This window comes from Mercenaria mercenaria, unplaced genomic scaffold (assembly GCF_021730395.1).
Source record: "Mercenaria mercenaria strain notata unplaced genomic scaffold, MADL_Memer_1 contig_2100, whole genome shotgun sequence".
Classification (NCBI taxonomy): domain Eukaryota; kingdom Metazoa; phylum Mollusca; class Bivalvia; order Venerida; family Veneridae; genus Mercenaria; species Mercenaria mercenaria.
The window spans coordinates 37,083-63,763 of record NW_026460137.1 but is presented as its reverse complement, the minus strand read 5'-3'; the positions used below and the strand labels follow the sequence as shown (position 1 = coordinate 63,763).

The 26,681-nt window shown below is 34.2% G+C and overlaps 1 protein-coding gene across 1 annotated transcript; it reads left to right on the top strand.

Annotated features, from left to right (window-relative positions):
- Positions 1–3,188: 3,188 nt before the first annotated feature.
- On the top strand, positions 3,189–8,414 carry LOC123549603 (uncharacterized). Its single transcript, XM_053533188.1, has 4 exons — positions 3,189–3,877; positions 4,088–4,246; positions 4,674–5,002; positions 5,532–8,414. Exons 3-4 carry the CDS (start codon positions 4,834–4,836, stop codon positions 8,120–8,122), a joined length of 2,760 nt encoding a protein of 919 aa, XP_053389163.1. The 5' UTR covers positions 3,189–3,877; positions 4,088–4,246; positions 4,674–4,833; the 3' UTR covers positions 8,123–8,414.
- Positions 8,415–26,681: the final 18,267 nt, after the last annotated feature.

Below are 26,681 nucleotides of genomic sequence, written 5' to 3'. Positions count from 1 at the left end.
CAAAAGGAAAAAAATGTTTTAGATATATCTACTCTTTATAATGTAAAAAGTAAATAGAAACAAAAAAATAAATATTCAATTAAAATACATTATAAGGCGGAGATGTAGCTTTTTCTTCTGCAAGGTAATACCAGCTGTGTATTTGTTAGCCATAATTAAAATAGGGAATATTTTGGTAACCATGCATTAGTTGTCACATTGTGATCACAATCGTGATATGTACTAATGATGATAACATCTTCCTTTTCATCACTGTTGTCATAATCAGCAATTTTAGTGCGAATTTTCAAGGAAGAAAATGTCAAAATTACCCATATTTCTAAGTCAAACTGTGGACAGAAATCCGTGACATAGAAAAATGGATCGTCATGAAATCCGTGACATTTAAGATAAGAAATGGCATATTATTAAGGTGTGTTTTGCTATTTACATAATCTGTTCAATGGAAGTCAGTTATCTATGGCCGAAGAACACTATATTGTCAAAAATAAACTTAATAGTGAAGAGCAATATAAATATATGAAATTCCAAGCTACTTTCTGTTTCGATGACGGAAAATAACACAAAAACCGTTCTGAAATCCGTGACTGTGCTCTCAAATCCTATAAACTATAGGAAACAACTGAAAGGCATAATGAAAAAAGAGTCGTTTGACAGAGAAAATGGCTACAAAATCAAGGGAGCAAAATAACATATATAACATATACTCTCCACAGTTGCAACATGATATATCTGAAAATTATATCTTTTGTATCAGTGAAACAATGACATTATGTGATATTCTCACGCAAAAGAAGGAGAATCTTTTTGCACATATTTCAGACAAAAAAAATATATTTATATGAATCAGACCATTAAAATATTGAAAAGTTGTTCATCGCATTTCTTCCAAACAAATTGGGTGTAATAAAAGGACATAACTTCATGCTACTAAAATTAAATATCATGGTACAGTATAGTCCATAATTTGGACGCAATATCCTGTATTGTGATTTAAAAAAAACAATATTAAGACAAACTGAAACGGTTACGTCCCTAAAATGTAGCGCACCAACATATATTGGTCAGATGTTTTCAACTGAACGGGCAGAAAAAAGAAGAGAAAACGAAATTGTAATTCTGGGAAATGAAAGAAGTATGAGCGGAAAATCCTATTAACAACTTTATAATTTGGGAGGTCATAGATGTCGTTAATATGATGTTTCAGAAGGTACCAGACAAACTGCGAATAAACAGAAATGTTATATTTTTGATATTATTACACAAACATGTAATCTTTCCTTTATAATATGTATATTTTTGTATATAGTTTTAACTTAGTAGTTACACAAATTACAATGTGTAACTGGAATATCATTTTACCTTTTTGTAAACTCTGAATTATTCAGTCAAACACGTCATTCAAAAACCTGAAAAGAAAAACGATCCAGGAAGTTCATACATTATCTTTACATTAAATATTTTGGTTTAAACAAAATTGTGTGTCTTTATATTTGTACACATAACCGACAATGGGATTGAATATTTACAATTTATTAAACGCATTTCATAAAATGATTTAAAAATTAAGATTGGGTACACGTCAGTTAATCGTTTGATTTATTGATATATTACTTCATGTTCTGTTTTGCAATTTTGCACGGGTAGGAGACATTAATTTACTGCTGTTCGTTTAGTTATCTGTATGTTTGTCTAAATGTCACAACGTTTGTCCATGATACTCTTTCGACAATATTGAGCCGATTTACACCAAGCTTCGCAGAAATGATCATCACCAATCTTAGTAGTGAATATTGCCGGCCTGACAATGTTCCGTTTCAGTGATGTTCGGTGATGTTATGGCCTGTTATGATGTTTCAACCACTTTTTTTATATGATTGGGCGGATTTCCAAAGACCTTGCAGGAGTGATCAGTGCAAAGCTTAATTGTGCATATATCTGGTATGTTCCGGTTCAGTAGTTTTCGGTGGAGTTATGCCCCATTGATCTGTCATTATATACTTTGTTCTGCGCCACTGCTCCGAAATCTTATAATAATATTCATAACTTCATAAAAACGATCATTACAAAGTGAATTATACATATTTATACTCCAGTTTATGGATTTTATGGTTCTTTATTTGTCCAATTTTATTATGTTTCGGCAACTTCTAATACACCAAATTAGGCAGATTTCAACCAAATCTTACAGGAGGTATCAGTGCCAAGCATAGTTATGTATATCATGGACATGTTCCAGTTCAGAGTTTCTCAGCGGAGTTATTGCCATTGATACAGTACACTACTTGATTTATACCATTGGACTGAATTCCACCATACCCTACGAGTGATCAGTCTGAAGGGTAGTTGTGTACATCATTGACATGTTCCGGTTTAATGGTTTTCAGTGTAGGAGATATGTACATTGATTTGTCCAACACTTCTCCTGGACCACTGGTTGGAATTCCACTAAACTTCACGGCAACGATAAGTGCGAAGCCTAGCGTGTTGAGCATGTTGAGTATATCATCGGAATATTATGGCTCAGCGATTTTCACAGGAATGATAACTCTTACAATGTGTCATTTGACAATGTCTGCATAATAGAATTTTTAAAACTTATAGACTTGTGTTTTCCGTGAAAATGAATGTCTATCTTAAATTCAGACCGGCACCTGTACGCTTTGTAGGTTAATCAAGGGCCTGTTTAACTTTTTAAAATAGTTTTACAATCTGTTCTATGTAATATTTCATATTGCTGTAAAGAAAGGAATCCAAGATATTTTTTTGTTCGTATCTTATATATTCAGTATCATAGTTATTTTAAAATCTGTTTACATTAGTTTTTCTTTGTATTAGATTTATTGGATATGTTTATTTGACTTTTTTAATGAAAAATATAATCTAACTTATGACCTTATTGTACAAATACGTAGGCGAGAGAACACACAATAAAATTATATACCAAATTTTACTTTTTCACTCGTTGACAAAGTAAAGTTAACTTTAATTTTAGTCTTTTTAATTGCGATATAAACGATCCGCTTTGAAAAAATATAGATACCAACCTTAAAAGAAAAACGCCATTCAGTGTATAAACGTTGATTCATAGTTCTATTTTAAGTTGCATGTTATTGCTTAATTATACACTTCATTATATCAATACCTGGATCTAAACTTTTATCTCAGCAAGATAATTATTGAAATTATAATGTGTGTACTTTTAGATAATGACGGCCTAAGTTACAAGCTGTAACATTCTACATACTTTTGGAATGTCAACAGGATCAGATGGTCTTCTCATGACTTTCCTTAGCTAATAGAGAAAATAATGGCCTCGTATACGTCTCTGTTAGACGAAAGTAAATTTCACAACTGGTTGAAATCTGCACTAGCTGTTCTTTTTGCCAAAGAAGGGATAGAAGAATTTGTCCATGATGAAATGGTATTTTTACAAAGAGATTTGCTTCTGCATATCTATACAAACTATCCAGTACCAGTCGGAACTGTTTGCTCAGAATGTACCACTGAAAACGTGTTATATTGCAAAACTCATAATTTTTGTACACCCGGAAATACACGATGCAAACTTCATGACCAAACTGACCCACTTAAAACACCCCAAAAATGCCGTAAACAACTGTGTCATCATCTTAGAGATGGATTGAAATCATTCCACAGAAACGAAAAACCATCTTGGAAAATAACGGATGCTCGGCGTTGGTGTATGGATCCATTCCAGCTGGCAAAATGCTTTTTGCCACCCGATGGGTACAAAGATGTGTCCAGTCTAAAAGACACTGATTTTAACGGGGTCGTCAGCATCATTATCAACTGCAGACGATTCCAGTTAAAATTTGAAAATGATTTGTCACTTGAGACAAACGTATGCTCAGAGGTATTTTTAAAACACAGATATTCTCTCTTTAAAGATTTCATTTAAAATAATATTTGTATCATTTAAAATGTTATTCAAAGAAATAAATAAATACAATTTCGTTCTAAGAGTAACCTTACAATTTCCATGTCTGTTTATTACTGCGTTAGACAAATTTTCAATTTCTAACATCCTTGTTAATAACCGTTAATGTTTTCCTCTGATTTTAAGGCAAGAAAAGTCGGAAGAAATGTCCGCCATTCTTCTGACTTGTCAGTTACAGAGACAACACTCCAAGAAAATATTGACATACTACTTGCTCTTCTCTCAGACACGGCCTACTTAGCAGCAAACAGAAACGCAAAGGCTGCAATCGAAAAAATAAATCAGGTATATTCATTACTAAATATTTATTTTCTCGAAACTGTATTTAGCACAATAACAAATCATATTTATTACCAAAAAGAGACATCCGTATCTGTTAAAACGACAAGCATTGGTAGTCACAATTTTTCAAGAATTGCATCACAATGTAAAGTAAATGATTAAATATATGCGTAGGACCGCTTAAATACAAAACCCAACTGAACTCTTCAAGTGCTGAAGGTATTTCATTGAATTCTTTTTTTCATATGGATGAGTTTTTAATGTTTTTGTTTGGAAATGTTTAAAATCCATTATAGATAGCACAAAGTACGATTTGTGACAGTTTTAACCTTGTTAATTATTTTCGACTAAAGTGTCGAATGCAGGGACCTAAGAAATTGCGTTCGGTTATTGCTGATATTACACATGTACTGCTTTGAAATACTTGCAGCTGAAAATGGACATACTTGTGATTGCAAGCACACGTATCCAAAATGTGATTGAAGATGTCATAAGGGAGCACAGAAACACGTCACCAACAGAAATAGATAAAGCAAAGCTGAAAGCTGAAAGCCTTGAACGAAATCAAAGCGGAGTCCTTGGTACGATGTATGACAATAAAAGACGTTTGCGGAAGATTCCAGGAAAAGATGAGTACATGTTATATTCAGATAAACAGGATAAATACAACAACATTTAATCAGTTTATAAACATTACACATGTGGGTACAAGTGATTCACCTAGAGGTATTGAGCATAAAGACGAAAGACTGAGAAAAGGTAAGTTCTGTAATCAGTTAAAATATGGCTGAAGAGTTCAATTTAATGAAACTGCTGGTCATTCATTCATTTATTCTTTGCTTCCAAATGGGTGACATACATTTTATAAATAAACATATTTTCAAACAAATAGTTTCCAGTTCATGCCACAGTGCTCACAGCTTTCTTATGGCGATCTAAAACAAATGATTGAAAGACGACATATTTGTAGTTTGGTAGAGTCACAGCAATTGTTTTTACACACGGATTAGAACGTTCTAGACTGAGATATTATAAGAGAAAGAAAATATAAAAAGAGATATCAAAACTGAAAACGTTTTCTTGATATACATATTTCAAGTAGTTCTATATTGTGCCTTTGTTTTAGGTCTAGACTACAAATTAGTAACAAAATTGTTTATAAAGTATAATTATAGAGATAAAATGTCTCCTTGAAATTTTCCTTCGTGAATCTAATAGTTGTCATACGCATGTTTGCTTTCAGCTTTAATCAAAACTTTTTACATAAAGTTCTAAGAATTCATTTCAGATTTACAGGAAGATCTCGTGACATTTTACGAAGATGAGTACAAAGCTATTCCTGTATCACCGCTTGTCCCTGGTCACGATGCAAACATTTTAGACTTCTACGTTAAACCGAACATGCAAATTGCCCAATGGAATATTGCAGGCAGATTTACAAGGGGTTCTCCTAAAAGCCAAGTCATTTCATACAAGGATGTTTTCATGAACGGTTCTTCAAAGTGTCATGATATTTATGTTACTGCAAAGGCAGGTAATGGAAAAACAACATTCGCGAAAAGACTCTGTATGATTTGGTGCTGCACAAAAGGAGGAAGCAAAATTTCCTACTCCAGATATATAATAATTGAAGAAAATGACCTTGCAATGCTTCAGACATTTTCCTTTCTTTTTTTCATTCCGTTAAGGGAAGTACGGGGGAATGAGTGTGATCTTGATGATATTATTTATAGTCAAGTCATTGATAGGTTGTCGCGTTCTCAATTATATGATCGTTCATTTCTTAAAACAATTCTTCATGAGGAGACAAGTCTTGTTATTTTAGAAGGTTTAGATGAATGGTTTCATCCTGAACGCAGTGTCTGCACCAACGTTTCTTCTATACCACACCGAAAGCCGCGCGAGAAATGCACTTTTCTTTCAACTACAAGGGTGTCAAAAATGTATCAGGCGGGAATAAAAAACAGTAGGGTTGATAAATATATAAAAATGACAGAATTAGGAGAGGAATCGGTGAAACAGTTAATACACAATGTTGTCTTAAGTATGACCGGGACAGACAAAGAAGTAGAATCCGCAGAAAAATTTATTCAACAACTTAGACATATACTTTCTGAACTGGCTGCAACGCCAATCATACTTATTCAACTCCTCTGCTTGTGGCGTGATGGCAGAACTACCGGAAAAACAATCTGTGACATATATCTCAATATCATTGAACTTATGTTGCAACTCCGAGAAGAACGACACGGCAAAATGTGTTTTTCTACAGCCAGAAATCAAACAGAACAAAGTAAACCACCTCCATCAAGTCTTAAGAAATACGAATATTGTCGGAAGTACTACCAGCTTTTAGTTTCCATTGGATGTATATCATTTAAAGGAACATTCAGCGGAGTACATTCGCCTTCACTTGTCTATGAATCATCAATAGTACAAAGCATTCTATCTGAGAAAGAAATTCGGTGTTGTTTACAAATGGGTATTTTGACTGAAAAAACTGCGAAAGGCTTTTCGAAGAAAGTTTCAAACTATTCTTTTAATCACAAGACATACCAAGAATTCTTTACAGCGCTATATGTACAAGCATATTCTTCCACTGAGTGTGTATTAGCATTTTGCCAAAACCTTGAAACAATACTAAGTATGAAATCTGTGCTCGTCTTTCTTAGTGGCCTAAATTCAGAGTTGTTCAGTTTACTTTCACATCAGCTTAGCAATGCTATGTCTGATTTTTGCTTTTTGAGAAGCTTTAGAAGAATTGACGCCTTAATGAATAGTGACTTGAGTGAAAATCACCACCTGTTGAAACTGTATCAAGACATGAACATATCGTGTGTTAGGGAATGTGAGTTAGAAGGAAAAACTGTTTATCTTGATGACTTTTTCTTAGATGAACACATCAAAAACAAAGAATACTGCTGTACGTTAAGGACATTGATAAAAATGAACAGGCAGAGGATAAAATCTTTAACAATAACTGATCTGAGTGCGAATATGCTTCGTGAAAGCGTTGACATGTTTCAGTTAAATCGGATGGACACTTTAGTGAAAATATTTATTCGTTGTGAAATAGACGAGAAAGACTTGGACATCCTTCTGAAATCATCTGTAAAAACTTTGAAATGTATTAGAATAGTCAGTAGCATCTGGAAGGGAAGTTGTTCGACACGTAGACACATTCCGTTGTCCGAAATAGCTTGTAATGCAATTGAAAATATGCCTGAGCTAGTATCGCTAGTTATGGAATACCTCATTTTAACTCACAGCCAGCTGGAAAACCTGGTGACATGGGTTGAAAGAAAGATAACTTTAGAACAGTTTGGTTTATCTGGAATTAAGTGTAAAGATCACGGTGAAACTTGTCCCGGAGCCGCACTTGACATGTCTGGCCATTCCCATATCGAATCTCTCGTTTTAGACTTGTCGCCAGTTTCAAATATTAAAGTAAACCTGGCAGCATTGCAGGAGTGTAGTGTAGGGGAGTGCTATGCAGAATGTGTTCTTTTCGACATGCTAAAAAATCTCGAAAAAGCCAACAAATTGCGAGCAGTACAATATTTTCATTTAACGCCCCCGAAAGTCATTGAGCAAGCCTTGAATACACTGCAAAAACTAACGGGATTAGTTTCTTTGGAGCTTCATGAAATTGATCTGGGACAAACAGACTTGAAATTACCAGAAAGTATGAAAAATATAAGATGTATTCGTCTCGATGATATGAAATTGTCAGAAACTGTTTTGCAAAATCTTCTTACAAGGATAAAAATGTTTCAACAGCCGGTCAGGATTGATATGTGGAACTGTCAAATCACACCAGAGGATTCGTTTCTGATGCTAAAAGATAGTATTCATTCATCGGATGAATTTAGAGAATGAATGGAGTACGACTGTTGATAGTCTGTTTTCCTTTGAAACGAAAAAGTATGAAGATGATGATTAGAATAAAACAAAGAAAATAGAGAGAGAAACTGTTCGAGGTGTTCCTGTGTTCAAGAAACGCACCGCCCATGTTTGTGATATTCAATACATGACCTTTGTCACATGTGCACTTGTGGCTTTATGAGTTTCACAAAGAAAACCATTTTACTAAATCGGATTTTTTGAGTAATGATAAATGTATATCAAAATAATTGCATACATGTTGCAAGAATGAAATATTTGTCATGAATGAATGTTACGGTTTTGATTTTCTTCCTTTGGTTTTAAGTTGGGTTCATATAATGGCTGCATGCCTATAAAATGCTGACAAGAAAGAATTGCGAATCTGTATACTGACAGTCTTGATAATTCAGCATCTGAAATAACGGTTGTTCGTAGGATTTTAAAAAAGGCGCAGGAAATTGACAGTTTTTATAAATCAGTGTAGCTTGAATCTTTCTACAGTTGTGCCTAGTCAATCATGCCCAGGATGCCAAAATTCTTTTAAATAGAAAATGTTATCCTTTCTAAATACACAGGTGTTATAATGAAGACGAATTTCTGTTTTATTTGATAATCTTTGATCAATTATATTTATTATTATAATATAAAGCAATTATATATCTGTTAGAATTATAAGAAATGAATATGAACAGGTATGAATAAAGGTAAGAAGAGCTTTTTACAAAAGTGATGAGGAAACTGATGGTTCTATGAAGAATTTACTTTTTGAAACAATATACATGTATATTGAATGTTACAACAAATATAAAGATTAAACATGTAAATGAATGCGGTATTTTTATGCTTCGACTTAAATATATTGTATGACTTCTTTGCTGCTGTAAAACGAAAAGAAATTTTAGAATTATTTTTTATGAATTGTCTTTTACATTAGTGCATATATGGTATTGTACATATATGGTATTGGTAATGATTGTGGTGCTCTGTGCTTCCGAGAAATCTACCCTTACCTATTATCTTTTGTCATAAGCAACAGTAAGTATAAGCCTTGAACTATTCAATCGATGGTAGTTTAGGCAAACGTTTTATTACAGATCTGATTAGAGAAGGAGATATATTGAAGGCATTAGCTGTTCCGGCCCGTCTCAACGATATGTCGATACTGCAATGTAGGGATAATACACGTTTTTTGTCTTCGGTCTCGGTCACAAACAATCCCGCGGGCTTCTGCAGACGTTAATACACAAAACAAACATGTATTGTCGCTATTCTAAAAACATTACACGACGACTTTAATATGTATTGTTTTCATATGTGATGACTTGATGATTCCGGTACATTTTTTATTTACCATTCTCTGTTGTTCTTGGAAACGGTAAACATGTTTTAAATATCCGTATCCAGGGCCCAGAAATAAACAACACTATCAAAAGCACATCCTGAAGGTTTTTAAACGATATTTTTTTATCTCTCGTTATTACAAACATAAAATTACCAATAATTGTTCATATCACTTCACGATTTGGTGCACTCGAGCACAAGTTCAAGAATAATAACTTTACATCCGAGTTATATTGAGTAAGGACACAGTTGAAGTACGGATGAGTACGAACGTAGTGTCAAGCTTCCAAGCTGTTTATATAAATTCTTCGAGAAATTAGATAAAAAAATACCGACTGATACTTACCAAAATTATAAATATGATTCCTAAAAACAAAGAATCGCACAGGCTACACGCGATTCTTTAACACTCACGGTTGTCTACAAAATCTGAATTGACGCCGAGTTCTAAAAGGGGAGTAAACAAGGGAAGAAACGCGTACGAACATTGCTTGGGGCAGCGCATTTGGCGTTAAATACCGATACAGCAGAACGTTCTATGATTGCATCTTTTATGCATTAAGAAGAGGTTTTTATGAAAGAAATAAGACGCAGATACCAGATGACAATATGCGCAGAAATACATTTACGTCCCTGGGAAAGCAGTTCAAAAATAAAAATCGGGTATTAACAGCACGTGAATTGCCTTGTTTGCACACGATTTTTCTCCCGTTAATACATGGGCGGATCCAGTGCAAAAAGTAGTTTTTATGCAAGAATAGTAGTATTATAAATGGAACGGATCACCGACAAGGCTTTCCAAAAAGCTAATCTTGTTGAAAGTCACCAAAGCGAAACTGATGATATCAAGACACAATATATTTGTTGTATAATAAACTATTTCAAAGCTGCAATGTTACCTACATTGTGTCGCCGTGACGCTATACCCTTCCGTCCCCACCTAGATGCTTTACCTAAGGAAAGAACATAGATAAACTGAAAACAGACACAATAAATACTAATAATATGGTAAAGTCAGTCCTGTGAGCCTTTAAAACAAACGTTTTATTATTTCACAAGAAAACCCTACGAGACTCGAAACTAGGTAGTAATCTTTGTAATGAAATGAGTATCATTTGTATGTTATGAAATAACCATTTTAACTGTAAATGAAATATCAGTCTATTACCCACCAACGAAAGTGTACACTTTCATCTAGATAACTTGTTGATTTTTTCTCCTATAATTTGTTAGATTTACCTTTATAATGTTATGCTTAACACATCATTCAAGAAGTAGAAGATCGTTTGATCCTTCTAGTTATTATGCCCCCCTCCCCCAACCCCTTGGGGTATATTGTTTTGCAGATGTCGGTCGGTTGGTCGGTCGGTCGGTATGTAGACCAATCGGTTTCCGGACGATAACTCAGGAACACTTGGGCCTAGGATCATGAAAGTTGATAGAGAGGTTGGACATGACCAGCAAATGACCCCTATTGATTTTGAGTCAGTAGGTAAAATGTCAAGGTCAAAGTGACCCGGAACAGTTAAACCGTTTCTGGACGATTACGTGAGAACGCTTGGGCCTAGAATTACGAAAGTTGATAGGGAAGTTGACCATGACCAGCAGATGACCACTATTGATTTTGATGTCAGTAGATCAAAAGTCAAGGTCACAGTGACCTGGAACAGTTAAACCGTTTCCAGAGGGTAACACGAGAACGCTTGGGCCTTGGATCAGGAAACTTAATATGAAGGTTGACTATGACCAACAGATTACTCCTATTGATTTTGAGGTCAGTAAATCAAAAGTCAAGGTTACAGTGACCTGGAACAGTTAAACGGTTCCCGGATGATAACTTGAGAACGCTTGGGTTTAGGATTACGAAAGATGAAAGGGAGGTTGGTCATGACCGGCAAATAACCCCGATTGATTTTGTGGACAGTAGATCAAAGGTCAAGATCACAGTGACCTAAAACAATTAAACAGTTTCCGGACGATAACTTGAGAACGCTTAGGTCTAGGATCACAAAACTTAATAGAGATGTTGATCATGACCAGCAGATAACCCGTATGGGTTTTAGAGGTCAGTAGGTCAAAGGTCAAGGTCACAGTAGCCCGGAATAGTTAAACTGTTTCCGGACGATTACTTGAGAACGCTTGGGCATAGAATCACGAAAGTTGATAGGAAAGTTGACCATGACTAGCAGATATCTTCTACTGATTTTGAAGTCAGTAAATCAAAGGTCAAGGTCACAGTGACCTGGAACAGTTAAACGGTTTCCGGACGATAACTTGAGAACGCTTGGGTTTAGGATCACGAAAGATGAAAGGGAGGTTAGTCATGACCGGCAAATAACCCCGATTGATTTTGTGGACAGTAGATCAAAGGTCAAGCTCACAGTGACCTAAAACAATTAAACAGTTTCCGGACGATAACTTTAGAACGCTTAGGTCTAGGATCACAATCTTAATAGAGATGTTGATCATGACCAGCAGATAACCTGTATTGATTTAAGAGGTCAGTAGGTCAAAGGTCAAGGTCACAGTAGCCCGGAATAGTTAAACTGTTTCCGGACGATTACATGAGAACGCTTGGGCCTAGAATCACAAAAGTTGATAAGAAAGTTGATCATGACCAGCAGATATCTTCTATTGATTTTGAAGTCAGTAAATCAGAGGTCAAGGTCACAGTGACCTGGAACAGTTAAACGGTTTCCGGACGATAACTTGAGAACGCTTGGGTTTAGCATCACGAAAGTTGAAAGAGAGATTAGTCATGACTAGCAAATGACCCCTATCGATTTTGAGGTCAGTAGATCAAAGGTCAGGGTCACAGTGATCCGGAACAATTAAACACTTTCCGGACGATTACTTGAGATGGCTTGGGCCTAGAATCATGACAGTTGATAGGGAGGTCGGTCATGACCAGCAGATGCCCCCTATTGATTTTGAGGTCAGTAGGTCAAAGGTCAAGGTCACACTGACCCTGAACAGTAGAACATTTTGCCAAATAACTAGAGAATGCTTTGGTCTAAGATCACATTTGATACGTAGTTTACTTAAGTCTAGTGCACAGTGACCAACTTATTTCTGTTCCTTGTGCAATTACTGAATGCACCAAGGGGGCATTTCGTGTCCTACGAGCTCTTGTTTTAACAAGTATAACGTTTTATACAATGTACCGAATTAATCCGTTGCGTTTAATGGCAAGAACGCATATCATTTATATTGAAAATATACATATGTTATAATTGAATTTCTATTAAGATTATACTTTCTTTCAATACACACTGATGGGTTAAGTTTATTCTTTATAGAGTATGGACTATGCCGCATTGGGTAATATATTTATACGGTGACAGGATACTTGTTATATGACCCAGGGAAGTGCCTACGCCTTTAGTATCTTGACAATGGTTTAGGTCCAATCGCTAAGGTGACTATGTCTTAGACTAGCTGACAAACGATGTAGAATGTCCTTTGTTAAAATGTAGAGCTGGTGAGACCAAATATCTCATATATAGAATTTTCCTCTGGCTGCCCTGCCTAAATGATTCGTGTACCAATGATTTGTAAATGATTTCTATTATGAGATAGACAATTTCAGGGATCAGGCAAATCACTAAATGTTTCAAACTAACAATCTTCAATTAAAAATGATTAGCTCAAACTCCTATAGGCTGGAGACTCTATACTTGACTGGTCTTTTTGTTGAAGTTCCCGTCAGACAATGTCTTTGAATCAACAACATACGAGTCCTATCGCATAGATGCTCGGCCTCTGTCCTCTCAAACTCTATATGATTGCCCTGACTTCTGGATGCTCAGTGCCTATATGCTATCATATGTAGCATTCAACTACCATATAGATATATCCCCGATGTCTTGGCTGTACTTCGCCAGAAATACTGAACCGTCTATAAGCTGGAACTCTGGGTCTCTGTCTCAGCTTTCCGATGCTCAGCCTATATTTGCTATAGTCTATAGCATTCAACTATCATAAAGGTAAAACTCCTATGCGCTGGCCCTATAGCTCGAAACCTTGTTGAAATTCTGCAACACTTCTTTAGTCTATGAACTTCAAACGTCTTCTTTTTTAATAATTTATCCGCCCTGACAGGGTAACTGCAATAGTCTCCTTATCAAGGTACTGGGATAAATTATTAGTTGAATCCTCGTTGTGTCTTCTTCAACCACTGGACACCGAATGCTCTCTGTCATCTATCAATCTATTTATACCCCAGCAGACGTGCTATTTATAGAACTTGTTTCCGACTGGTCCAAATTAAAACATAGCGTTTTACAACGAGTACTTGCTCTATCAAATATCTGGTTCCCTTTAACTTTTGTATATGACATAGTGTGTGATGCTGGGATCCAGCTATCCACATAATGAACCCAAATCAGCCACAGATGACCCAATTTCTATTATTTACAGCAATTCAACAATAATTATAGCAATGACAACCTAATAAGGGAGTCAAGCTCTATCTGTGCTTATGTGTTAAGTTATCAATATATATTTAATATACAAATTTTTCTGACATACGGTTTGATATTTGATAAGCCATTTGGTCAGTTGCAACTATCCATTTTAAATATAAGGATAAAAAGGCCCAGATGGCTGCTCTTTTAAAAAGTGGAGATATATAGAATTGACCTTTTATATATTCGGCACGTTATTGTTTTAAAATGTGTTGTCATTACTTACATTTTTTTAAGTTTAAAGTTTATATGGTATTTTTTTTTCAAATGAAAATCTAATCTTACTTATTATCTTATTACCAAATGATTAAACTAGTTAATCTAAATAATGACTAAAACAAAGATACACCGATAACAAAACGAAGATGTAAAAGAACATGGTGGGATTAAAACCGGTAAAATTTGCAAATAAATAAATAAATAAAAGATTAAAAACAGAACTGAAGACAAACACAAATATCAGTTCAGTCCCAGTGGGTGTTGAGAAATGCCTGCCAAGGAGTCTTCCGCCTGTCCTGCAAGTAAAAGTAAAACCTACTTGCAACGAGGACAAACCAGAAAAAGAAAGGACCCAATAGACCGTCAGTGGCAACACACAAATGGCGAATTTAAAACCGTAAATTGTGCAACAAATCTTAAAATATAATTACGAGTGTAAACAATATGAATAAAGTGTATAAAATGATTATCCAAAGTCATCCTTAGGACTATTGTTTTATATTTTGTATTTGATTTGAAGCGGGTCCACTGCCTAAAATATATATATGAGGATTGTCCCATTAAATCGTAGATATTGCGAATAAAATGACAGTTATTTAACACAACATTTAGAAAAACGTTCAGAAAATAAAATAAAATAAAAGGAGGTTCAGAAATATGATTCTACAAGAAGTTAAATTAGAGCACATAGCGACGAGAGGCGCACGTCTTAACGTTATTTCCGTCAACCACGTGTAGGGTGATCGGATTCGGTCTCAAAATACTCCCCTGTACGCTAAATAAACTTTCTATAGCCGAGCAACACATCGCAAAAGAACGCGCAACATCGTTGGTTCTTTAAAATACTAGCTGTACATTTGTTCCTGTTATTTCATACACTTTTCGCATATGTCCGCTGTCGGCGTTTGCGACGTCTATAGATCTCATCGCAGCTTTTTATGTCGTTTTGGAGCACATTTCTAATTGTCCCGTAGAAAATCTGCGATGCCATTTACAAACTAGTATCAGCGATCCTTTTTGATGTGTTTCAACACGTTACAACTTCCTCAAGTGTATACTGTGGAGTTCTGCCGTATGCAACCCAGAATCTGACGACGTTCCGGTGCATCGAGGCATCTTTCAGCGCCGCCATGATGTGTTTGATAACTCGTATGTATGAAACGAAAACTGTTCAACAAAAAGAATGTCAATTATTTGAAATTTAACAGCGTGACTTTGGAATGATTTACACTAACGTATATATGAATATTTAACGCAAATGCAAACAGTATCCCACAGGGAAGTTTGAACTGGTTAATTGCGCGCAGACCTTCATAATTAATCCGCACCATTATCCTAAATTACCAGACAATGTTAGGAAGAGCCATTTTGGACATGGCCAGAGATAATGTTTCGCGTAAAAGGTGGCCAAGAAGAGGAAATCCGTTGATGCATATTAGTTAAGGAGAAAGATAGTGTTGTCAAGACTACTGTGTTTAATAAGTATGTAATAGTTACGGTTTATACTCTCTGAAATTAAAAACCTTTTCTGCAAAGATTAAATAAATTGTGTTTTAGTTAACATTTTATGAGTAAAATAAAGGGAGATAATCGAAAACATGAGTATAATAGAGGGTTGGTTCTTGTGCACTGCACTTCACCACAATGTGCCCAATTTTTGTATGCAGTTTCAAAAACATCCCTTCGGTACTTAAATAGTTATGCACCGGACAAAAGTAAATTTAATAAAGGGAGAAAAATAAGAAGTAAGCAAGGTAGTGTTACGGTTCTCGTATATTACACTTACTAACAATGACCTCTGTCAATCGGTGAAGTTTTGACAGAATGTTTTTCATGGGTTAAGAGTTCCGAACTAGTGTGTAATGAGCAAATCAAATAAAGAAAGGTGATTCAAAAAGTAAGCAAAGTAGAGTTATAGCCTTTGTAAATTACAATTTACCTCAATATCCTCAATCTCTGTATGTAGATTGAATTATAAATATATTAATGATTTATTTATTGAATTTTAAAGGGAACAGAAAGAAATTAAATCTTGTTGTGGTACTCACAATATGATTATATTTGAAGTCGCAAAAACACATAATAATCCCCCAATTAAAAACTTGTCCATCAAACAAAACGTATCTTACCTTGCCAGTGGAAACAATCGATTACATCAAAAAAGAAAAGTGGAATATGACATTTTATAACACTTTTAGTTGTTATCTTAACCTGGCATACGTATGTCAGGTTATCAGAAGCATGGGAGTTCAACACCCACAACGTTAAAGTAAGAAACGATGTGTCTATCTAGGAATGTCAATAAAATGTGATGAATGCCATTTTCTACTATGATTTAAAGGATTTAAATTTTTCATCAACAACCAGTGTATCCCTTTTAGATTTATGCGTTGGACAAATATGATTTTAGTAAAAGAGATAATTCAGGAAGTATTTTTGACTTGTGTTTCTTATACATGACTCTTTCTCTTAATAACCTCTGTCATTGGATGAAGTTTTAACAAACTTCTTTTAATGGTTTTAGAGCTCTGCTCCGGATAAAAGTTTTTTGAGTAAATCAAATAATGGGCGATAATTAAAAAAAGAAAGTAGGTAGAGTAATAAAACTTGTATGTTGTACTTTCTGTCAATTGTCTCTGTTTTTGCACGAAGGTTTATGAATATCCTTTCAATAGGAAATGAGTTATGCTCCAAACAAATTTACTACGAGTAAATCATGAAAAGGGAGATCATTCAAGAAGCAAGCAAGGTAGCATTATGGTTCTTAAAAGCTGCACTTCCTTTAAGTTGCCTCTCGCATTGTTTGCAAATTCCCCTGAATAGTTTTGGAGATATGCTCCGGACAAAAGTGTAATGACTAAATCAAAAGGGAAATAATATTTTAAAAATGTAAGCAAGGTAGTAATATGGTTCTTACACTCTGCCATTTCTCTCAATATTCTCTGTCCTTTTGTATAGTTTTGACAATATCCCTTCAGCAAGTTTTGAATTACGCTCCGGACAAAAGGATTATGAGTAAACCATAGAAGGGGAGGTAATATAAAATTAAGGACGACAGAGTAAGTAAGTAAGTAAGTAAGTTAGTAAGTAAGTAAGTAAGTAACGACTTTATTTTCAGAGGCTACACATTGGGTTTCCCCATCTACCATGTGGGCCTCAACATAATATATGCAGTATATACACAACATTAAACAAACATTATCAAGCATAGAATATCATAAATACAAAATGTACAATACAGGTTTTAGATAAGCAAGCCAAAGAAAAAAAGATATAAAATGAAATGCTGTAATAATCCCATACAAACAGCAAAAATAAAAATAATGCATATTTATTTGACTTGGAATTACTGTTTAAGATAGCGATGGTTCCTTTAACTGTTTAATGAAAAATGCCACTTAATGTATGAGCTTTGAAATTGTTTTAGTGTTTCTGATTTACGGATGGTAGGCGGTATTTCATTTCATAATTTTGGGCCAGAATAGGCAAATGATTTACAAAATCTTAGAGTAATGATTCGTATACACCGAACTTCCTCTTCATGGGCTCAATCATCGTTTGAAGTGTTAAAAAAGTGAAGGTTCACTCTAGACAAATTACTCTATATGTATCCACTACAAATCTGTATCTGCTTGTGACTAATGATGGACCAATTAAAAAGTCCGAATGTTAGCAAACTTGAGCACATTTTGGACGTTTTGAAGTGTTAAAAACACTTAAGACTTTTCCTCCGTTCACAGTGTTTCTGCTGACTTGAGTAACTGTTCCATAGAAATACCTTCAGAGGTTTATTGTTTCTCTGCTGTATATACGTCTACCTGTTGTTGTTTCGGAAGTGAGGTATTGTTTAAAAACAGCAACAGTTTGATTCCTGAAAGTGGCGTTTAGCAAACATTGTAAATACGGGTTGACACAGTTGTTAATCAGATACAGTCTGGTCATGAAAAATATGAGTTTTCCTCCGTTTGCAGTGTTTCTATAATCTGTCGCTGCTAAAACTATCGCTCCAACTGTTGGAATAATTGTCATCACAATAAACACAACTGAAACTAGAAACATTAATTTGGTTGTTCTCAAAGCGTTGCCATAGCGACCTACTGGTAAGAAAGAAGTTCCTATTTCAATGTTTCTACATGTTGTCCCTTGATTTCTGAACTTTAGGTGTATCAAAACACGTATATATGATACAATAATGGTAACACTTGATGCTACCACAACTGTCGCCATTACTGCATACAAAATAAATTGAAGTAATTTGTTTGAGGAGTCGCGAACGCACTGGCCTAGAATATTGTTGCTTCTAGTAAAAGCTGCTATAGTTCCAAAAACCAAGGAAACCCCAAATGCTGCAGTTCCAATGTTAACCGCTCTGCTTGGAGTTATTAACTGACGAACTGATTTTGACTTCCACAATCTGTCAACGGCAATAGATGCTATAATAACTGTTGATGCAGTAAATGTTAAATGTATAACTAAGTGATGGAATCTACATCCAAGTGATGATCCAATCTTCGGCCACCCATCTGACATTACGATTGTATAGATTGGTACATTTATAAGCAAAGACAGGAAATCTGATACCGCAAGAAATGTCACAAACCAATCCGTGGACGTTTTCTGTTTGTTTTTAACCTGAACAAATATAACTAAAGCGTTTCCTGGTATACCAGAACAAAAGACAATGGACATAATGATAATAAGAACAGTTCGACACCATTGGAGAACTAACACAGCAAGGGCGATTCTAACGTTAGTATTTGTCGCGTTGTAATTATGTGTTATTGTAAAATTGTCCTCCATTTCTACTCAAGCTTGTGTGTAGTATTAACTGGGTTTTGAGGTTCTCTTTTTAGTCTTCAATTTCCACTTAATGGTTGCTAGACATACTGCTTAATAATGTACTCGTAATTTTACGGAAACATGTAAATAATCCACAGTATGCAACGTTGTGTTGTCCTGGTTTTTCTATTAAAGCATACAGACGTCAAATTCCTATCTGTCCTTCTATAATATCGTGCTTTTTATTTTCAGCAAGAACGTATTTTAAAAAAAGTAGAAATAGCATAAAAATTCTGCGTGTCCTATGTCAGTTCAAATTGCCCCCCTTTGTTCTTCTCGTTTTGTGTTACTTCTGTGCCCGTTTATATTGTTCTTTATTTCATGCGTAGAAATGACTGTGTGATCCCTTTTTGATTTTCTACTTGGAAGTTTCTTGTGTCTGCAACTGACTGGCTGTTGTTGTTTTGTTATCTATATAGAACTCTTTTCTGTAAATGTAAATGTAAAAGAAATACTTTTTAAAAGTTCTAATTTATCACCTAATATTTTAGGAATTATTTCTGTAATTATTTGCCAAAACATTCAGCAATAACACAGATATATTGAACTATTGGTTTGTAACTTTAGCTTAATAATATGGCTTATACTTGCTTGTGAGATTTTGTCACACCGTCACTATTCAGGTCATATATCGACTGTGGAAGACGACCCCAGTTTGCCCTTTAGGCATTATCTCGGAAACAATCAGGTTACTTGGTGGAACCAGTGAACGAGCCAGCAGGATATTCTCCTTACATGACAATCAGAGCGGGGCTCGAACCCAAGGAGATAATGGGTAAGTGATTCGAATTCAGCGGCATGAAATACTGGGCCTTGAAGGTCCCTTGCTTACAAATGTTTGGACAAGGTCACACTAAAATCTAAAGCGCAGTAAAATTGTCACAATATAGTTTCTGTTTGCAATACTATTGCTTTTTTTTTAAAAATACAGATTGGGGAGTTCATCATGAAGTATTTTATGTTTAATCGCTCTAATTTAGCAACCATTTTTCTATTAAATTATAAAGTTTGATTCCTGTGATATGATAAGGGTGTTAAGAAAGTTCGTTCCGGTTAAGCAAATAGCTGTATTATTTTACTGAGATGTTAAAGACAACAGGAAAGGTACGTACCATTCACTGAAAGACTACCAATGCCCGTATTTTTGCTGTTGGATAAGTGGAGATGAATGTACAACATTCGGTGAAAAAATGCCATAATCTCATAAGTGGCATTTTCACCTACATTTGATGGGGGTAGGCCAATTCCATATTTGCAATATATTTGGAAGTTATTTGTTTTGTTTCGGATTATAGTAGTTGAATTTGTATTGTACAAATAATAATTTCAAGATCTGATATAAAAGGTTTGTGTTAGAATCAATGAAAAAGAAATGTTTGTTTATTTTCAAAAGTTGAAAATTTCTGAACTTAGTACATAAACTAATTGTTTTCTTCAGTAAGAAAATCTTTAAGTAACCAAGTTTCTACAGCAGATTTACGTCAACATATAAACATCAATATGACTGAAAACTACTTTTTTCTTACTTTCCGTGTTTTTTATTATGCTGATTTATTTTTCAATAGGAACGTACATTCAGTTATTAGAAAGATGTGCTTTTAAATTGTGTTATACGTGACACGTTTCAAGTTAACTTGAGATCGATGAAATTATATCGATAAGTAAGTTAAAATTGTACAATAACACTTTTTGTGTATAAATTACTTATATCCATAAGTCGAATTTAAAATATCGTAAAATCAATCATTTTTTTCAACCCTAACTAACCACCCTTTCTACCCCCTACCCCTTCCTCCTCCGTTTTCTATATTTTGCATAAAATTAAAATGTACTTGTTAGATTTTTGAAGGAACCCATCTATAATAATTTTCCGTTACGGCTTCTTCTTGTTGTGGGTCTACTTTGCAAAGGGTTTGTGGTGCTCTGTGCTTCCGAGAAATCTACTCTTACCTGTTTTTTTAAGGTATCCTTAAAGGATTTATTGTATTAAATGTATTCTGTGGTAACATAATATGATTTTTGGATATGTTTAAATCAATTTAGACATATTCATTTATCCTCAAATCATTTTTATCTTTGAATAATTGAGCCACGCCATGAGAAAACCAACATAGTGGGTTTGCTACCAGCATGGATCCATCCGCGCAGTCTGGTCAGGATCCATGCTGTTCGCTAACAGGTTCTCTAATTGAAATAGGATGCGCAGGATGGTCTGGATCCATGCTGGTCGCAAACCCACTATGTTGGTTTTCTCATGGCACGGCTCAATTGTATTTATTAACAAACTATAGTTGTCGGTGCTGAACATTTTTAAAAAGTAAGAAATTTAAATTCAGATTTAAAAAAAAATACTTGTCTGTGAATGAAACTAAGGACAAAAATGTCTGAAACTGAGCGACGCCGAGGAATTAGAGTTTATATCGGACTTAATTTCATGTTATTCTTTTTTTAACATTTCAAAACGCCATTATACTGTCATTTATATACATTAAAAGATAGTAGAGATCAAAGTTGGTACAATTTATTAAGGCAACATATTTCAAAGCTTTTCTAATTGTTGTCGGTTGAGTAGGAAATGAATATTTTAAGTGTATCGTCTTTGAAATGAAATAATGCTAATTATTCCAAAATATTAAATGATATGCCATATCAAAAGCTTTGCGTAGATATAAATACATTATACCTTAAATCTTCCCTGTTCGACCAGTGATTGATCGAACGGAGATTATGTTTAATGCATAAAAACTTGTTTGCTGAGGAAAAAGTTAATATGTAATTTAAATGTGTTTTAATTTACATAATGGGCAAGATAGATATGGGTCTTTATTAGTTAGAATCTTGAGTTAGGTCACTTTCAAACTTAGCTATTGTATACGGGCATTTTTCTGGCCACCAGGAAGTGTACTACAGCAGACACAGTCTTCAATAATAAAAGCAACTGGTTAAGCCAAAATGCCAAAAAACCTTCATTGTAAGACAAACTTATATTTACATATTGCAATATTTATGAAAATGTTCATTAAAAAGATTTAAGATTAAGATATATCATCTGTCTGTTCGCCATTATACAGTACTGGATTTGGCAATGTGTTTTATCTGTGTTGTAAATATTTAAAAAGATATATATAATTTATCACTTACAAGTGCTATGTCGTCAATCTTATTCATATATATATACATATATTTTCAATAACTGACACCAGACTGACTAGTCCTAGAACTATGCTCTAAGTGCTCAGCATCGAGCGAGGAAGCTACTAGTATCACATTTCACGACTTTGGAATGATGCGACCAGGGAGCGAACCCACGACTCCCGCACTCGAAGCAGGCGCTTTATCACTACGCTACCAAGGCAGATTCTTCTAAACAACCAGTAGTTATATGTTATCCTAATTTTACAAAAAAATGGCACTTAAAGAGATATAAAATGCATCTGAGAAAATGTTATTTCGCTCGCCAGCTCCCTCTCTTTTCGAAAATTTCTGAAGATCTACATATCTATTTGGTTTAGCTTTACGGATCAGTTTTCGATAAAAATATATAAAAAGATACACTACATTAAAACAATCCTGCTGATATAAAGTTCTAGATTCTAAAATGTGTTCCTTACTTTAAAAGATAAGAATGATCATAAAATGTCAGTTCAAATATAATTATTATTCAAGCACTAAAAGATTTAATTAAGTTATATTCAGAACACTTTAAAAAGAAAAGAAATATCCTTGGGTTCGGATCGTCATTTGAGGAAACAATCTAACTGACTTGCAGAAAGTCTGTGGTTATATACAGGTGCCCACAGGAGTCTGAGAGGGGCAAATAGGGCTGTCATCTACCATTAAATCTGAAACGTCCTCATATGACCTGAACTACGTATAACAAAAACATTTGACCTTGTCTGGAAACTTGCAATAAAGTCTTGCAATAAGTCAGTGATTATTTCTCGTCATGTTTCATGTGATAAAACTTTTCTAAGCATGATATTATGAAATTCGTAAAATATGAAAATCAGGGTTCAAAACAATATTTAGAAAAAGAAATGCAAGTCTTACCATTGTAAAATGTCCCTGAAACAAGTGTAAATCTGCTTTATGAATAGCGGTATACAACATCTTTCTTTTTTTCACCCCGACTGTGCTTTTAATAACTTTTGTCAAATTATGCATCTAACAAATCATAAATCAGCTATTTAATGCGTGGAGTAGAATATTTTCGAGATATTGCACTTACAGGTCTACGTTATTTCTAAATACTAAATCTGATTATTTCTTGTTTATTCTTATGGATGTTAATTAAATGTTATGATGATTAGAGCTGTTAATTAATTCCGTTATTGAATAAACACTCATAAATCTGATTTTTGTACAGGTTATCATCATGACAGTAAACAAGGTATTTAAGCCAAGTCAGTTTATCGCTGAAAAATATTGGGACATAATTATAGTTCGTCCGTCAATCCCATCCAAAATTCTTCTACTTATCGTAGTTCTAACAGTTTTCAGAATATCTGGCACGGACGTACCCTGAAGAGAAATATTGGCATCTTGAAAGGTCTGAGGTCACATTATGTCTATATGTCTTATAAACTACTTACTCTTTAGACATCATTTTCAGTATTTTAAAAAGCATTAAAAGGACAAGAAAATCTTATAAAAAAACCTGATATTATATGTCGTCATGCCAAAAACTCACAAAAATATTCAGATTTTATGTTACATAAAAGAAAAATAAAATCATCGTCTAAAAATGCTTCAGTGACAAATGATTTTGAGCCTTTGCGCGCATGCACATTGTCGACATTTAAGAAAATAATAAAATTAAAACCTGGAAGTGCACAATGTCAGTAGTCTAGATCTCTTTCTCGAGACAATTTACAATTTAAAAAGGTAACTGTTACATCATTACATGACACATTTTACCATTATACATCAACAGCATGGACCCGTATTTGGACTTCTTCACATGGTATTCTGTCTGGTGGAGTAGTCCAAAATGTAGTTCCATGTTGTTGATGAACTATTGTATAATACATGGCAGGTAAAGTTTTGGTTCAGTTTTAATGGTTAATGTATTGAGAAAACTTTTATTGTGAATATCCAGGTGATAGTTTTATTCATTGGAAAAATGTCTACCTACACGAATATCTCAACAGTAGTTTTCATGGGATCAATTTCAGAGGGTGTTGTTTTTCAAAAGAGATTAATTTTCTTACAAGTAACATAATACCTCAATATTTTCCTTGTTTTTAGTAAGAATACATGTGATGCTAACTGGCTATATTTGGTTGTCATATAATTGTAACGCTCTAATGTACTGATAATAGAGTTTCAAGATTTAATTGTTTATATGAAACAAAGAGGGAACTGAATTAGTTTAATGTAAATCATAAACAGTCCAAGAGCCCATATTAGTGTCTACTGCAGCTCCACAGAGTTCCTCTTCAAACATGGGTTGATAACTGGACAATTAAAATCAATTAAGTTACAATTACTTGACACTTAGTCTCATAAAATTAAATTATTGATGACAATATTTTGAAAAATTACAGCTGAATTAGTGGTTAATTGACATTTAAAATTACTGATTACATCATTTAATTTTTAACATTGCAAGATAATTTATTTTATAGCCAGGGCACTAAAATCTGACAGATCATTTTCAAATAAGTTAGACAAACAGTGAACCTTTAAGGCTCGTGCAAATTTTCTACATGATGAAATAGGACTTAAAAGCTTTACAAATGTCTTTTTTGCGTAATCGCACAATCACTGACATACTCTTCCAAGTAAATGTAACGAACGCTCCCATTCTTTTAACTAAACAGTCAATCTAACATTATTCTAGTAACTTAAAGTACGTGAACACTATCAGAGACTTCTTTAATAGAAGTGCTAAATATTATGCTAAAATAAGCAAATAATATAAAAAAATATCTTCAATATGAAATAAAATAATTAACATTTTACAAAAACGAATTATCACCCAGTATTTGAAAAACAGGTAGCTCATAATTACTTTGAGCATTTGGTACATGTAAGGTAGATATGGTGTAATTATTTGATCTCCAGTCTGATGCTTATTAAATAGGATGAGAATATCAAATTCTATTTAGCCCCAAGGTGTGCAAAGCAGTAATCAGTTCGAAAGAACAGCAATCCTATTATTGTGAGCTGTCACTGAAACATACCTAATAAAATACGTCATTGAAGTTATGAAATAGGTATATACAAGTCATCAAACTTGTAATCAGACTGATTACTGCCAGTTTTATCTTTGATAAGAATAAATTATTATGATTATATTAGGGCAAAGTAGATTTATATTCCAAATATGATTTTGTCTAGACAGTCTTAATGGTCAAGGAGACCAACTAATTTGACGACACCATTTCGACGTAAACATTTTATGAAATTTTATTTGCTAAGATCTTTAAATATTTGTATAACTTTTTAACATTAAGCATATAAAATTTCACTGGTTGTATGCGCGGATGGGAATATTCCACAGTCGAGCAACTGTTTTGGCTGTAACTCTGTAGTATCAGGTTAAAGCCATGACGAATTACGGTTAAAACCGTTACCCGAGAGCCTGATGTTCCAGCCCGAACCTACCCCCAGTGATAAAATCTGTTTCTTGCATGCATACCGTATTCAACAAATACATGTAATAGGAAAAGTAAATTTAAACAAATGACTTTCTTGCAGCGTATTTTCTTAAAGCAGTGTTTTAAACAAACCACTTGTAAACAGCAAAGATGTCATGGCGTTTCAATTGCACACAACGATGTTGATTTCCGAGTTGGTTTTAGTATATCCAACATAACTTTCCGTAGTTTGTAATTTGTAAAACAGCCATTTCTGAATCGAGAAATGTATATGCAAGAATTTGTTACATATTGATTCCTTAGATGTGATTTACAACAAGAGAATCATCCTACACCCCGATTTTCTTGCACCAGTGGAAACACCGGAAACTCCCCTATAAACGTATGCAAGAACAATATATATGAAAGTGCAATTAAATTAGCAATTGACAATTTAGTCAATGTGCCTACCTACCGAACTATCTTAAGTGTACCTTATTGCTTATACGCGTACTAAAAATATTTTCGTCAGACACGTTTCATTTCTCTTTTGTAATTGTCAAATATTTTGTTATTATATAGCCTCCCTTTATTACATTATTTAGAGAGTCTAAATATATCATGCTAATAATCTAACTTGATTTGTTGGTTTTCTGTGGTTCCACCATTTCAAAGTCTCCTTATTATAGCTGTAACTGTAGTTCGAGGCATACCATTCTCGCATACCAGAGGTCTACCGTGATTCCCTGGATGAACCTCTGGCACATTTCGCCGATATTTGTGGTTTGGTTACATTACAGGTAAAACGTTTCAGCCAATCAGCGTCGTTTCGCGACAAAATGTAGCGAACCAATCAAAATCGTCCGTGAAAAGCGTGACCGCGTTCTTTCATATCGATGCCGACTTACGAGGAATATTATTATTTCTTCAGGTAAATTTCTTAACATCGAATGACAGAAATAAATCTTTATTAATCGCAACCATGGAATATCGCCTTTATCCATCATTAGCAACTACCTTGCTTACATATTGTTTGAAATTTCAATTTGGCGTGCCAAATAATGGCGAACATTGATTGGCTGAAATTTCTCCCGGTAGTAATGTCGA

What these genes read in the sequence shown, in the direction of transcription:
- LOC123549603 (XM_053533188.1), top strand. Translation starts at nt 4,834, where the DNA reads ATGACAATAAAAGACGTTTGCGGAAGATTCCAGGAAAAGATGAGTACA. An exon ending in AGACGAAAGACTGAGAAAAG is followed by an intron (nt 5,003 to 5,531) that starts GTAAGTTCTGTA and finishes AATTCATTTCAG; the next exon opens with ATTTACAGGAAGATCTCGTG.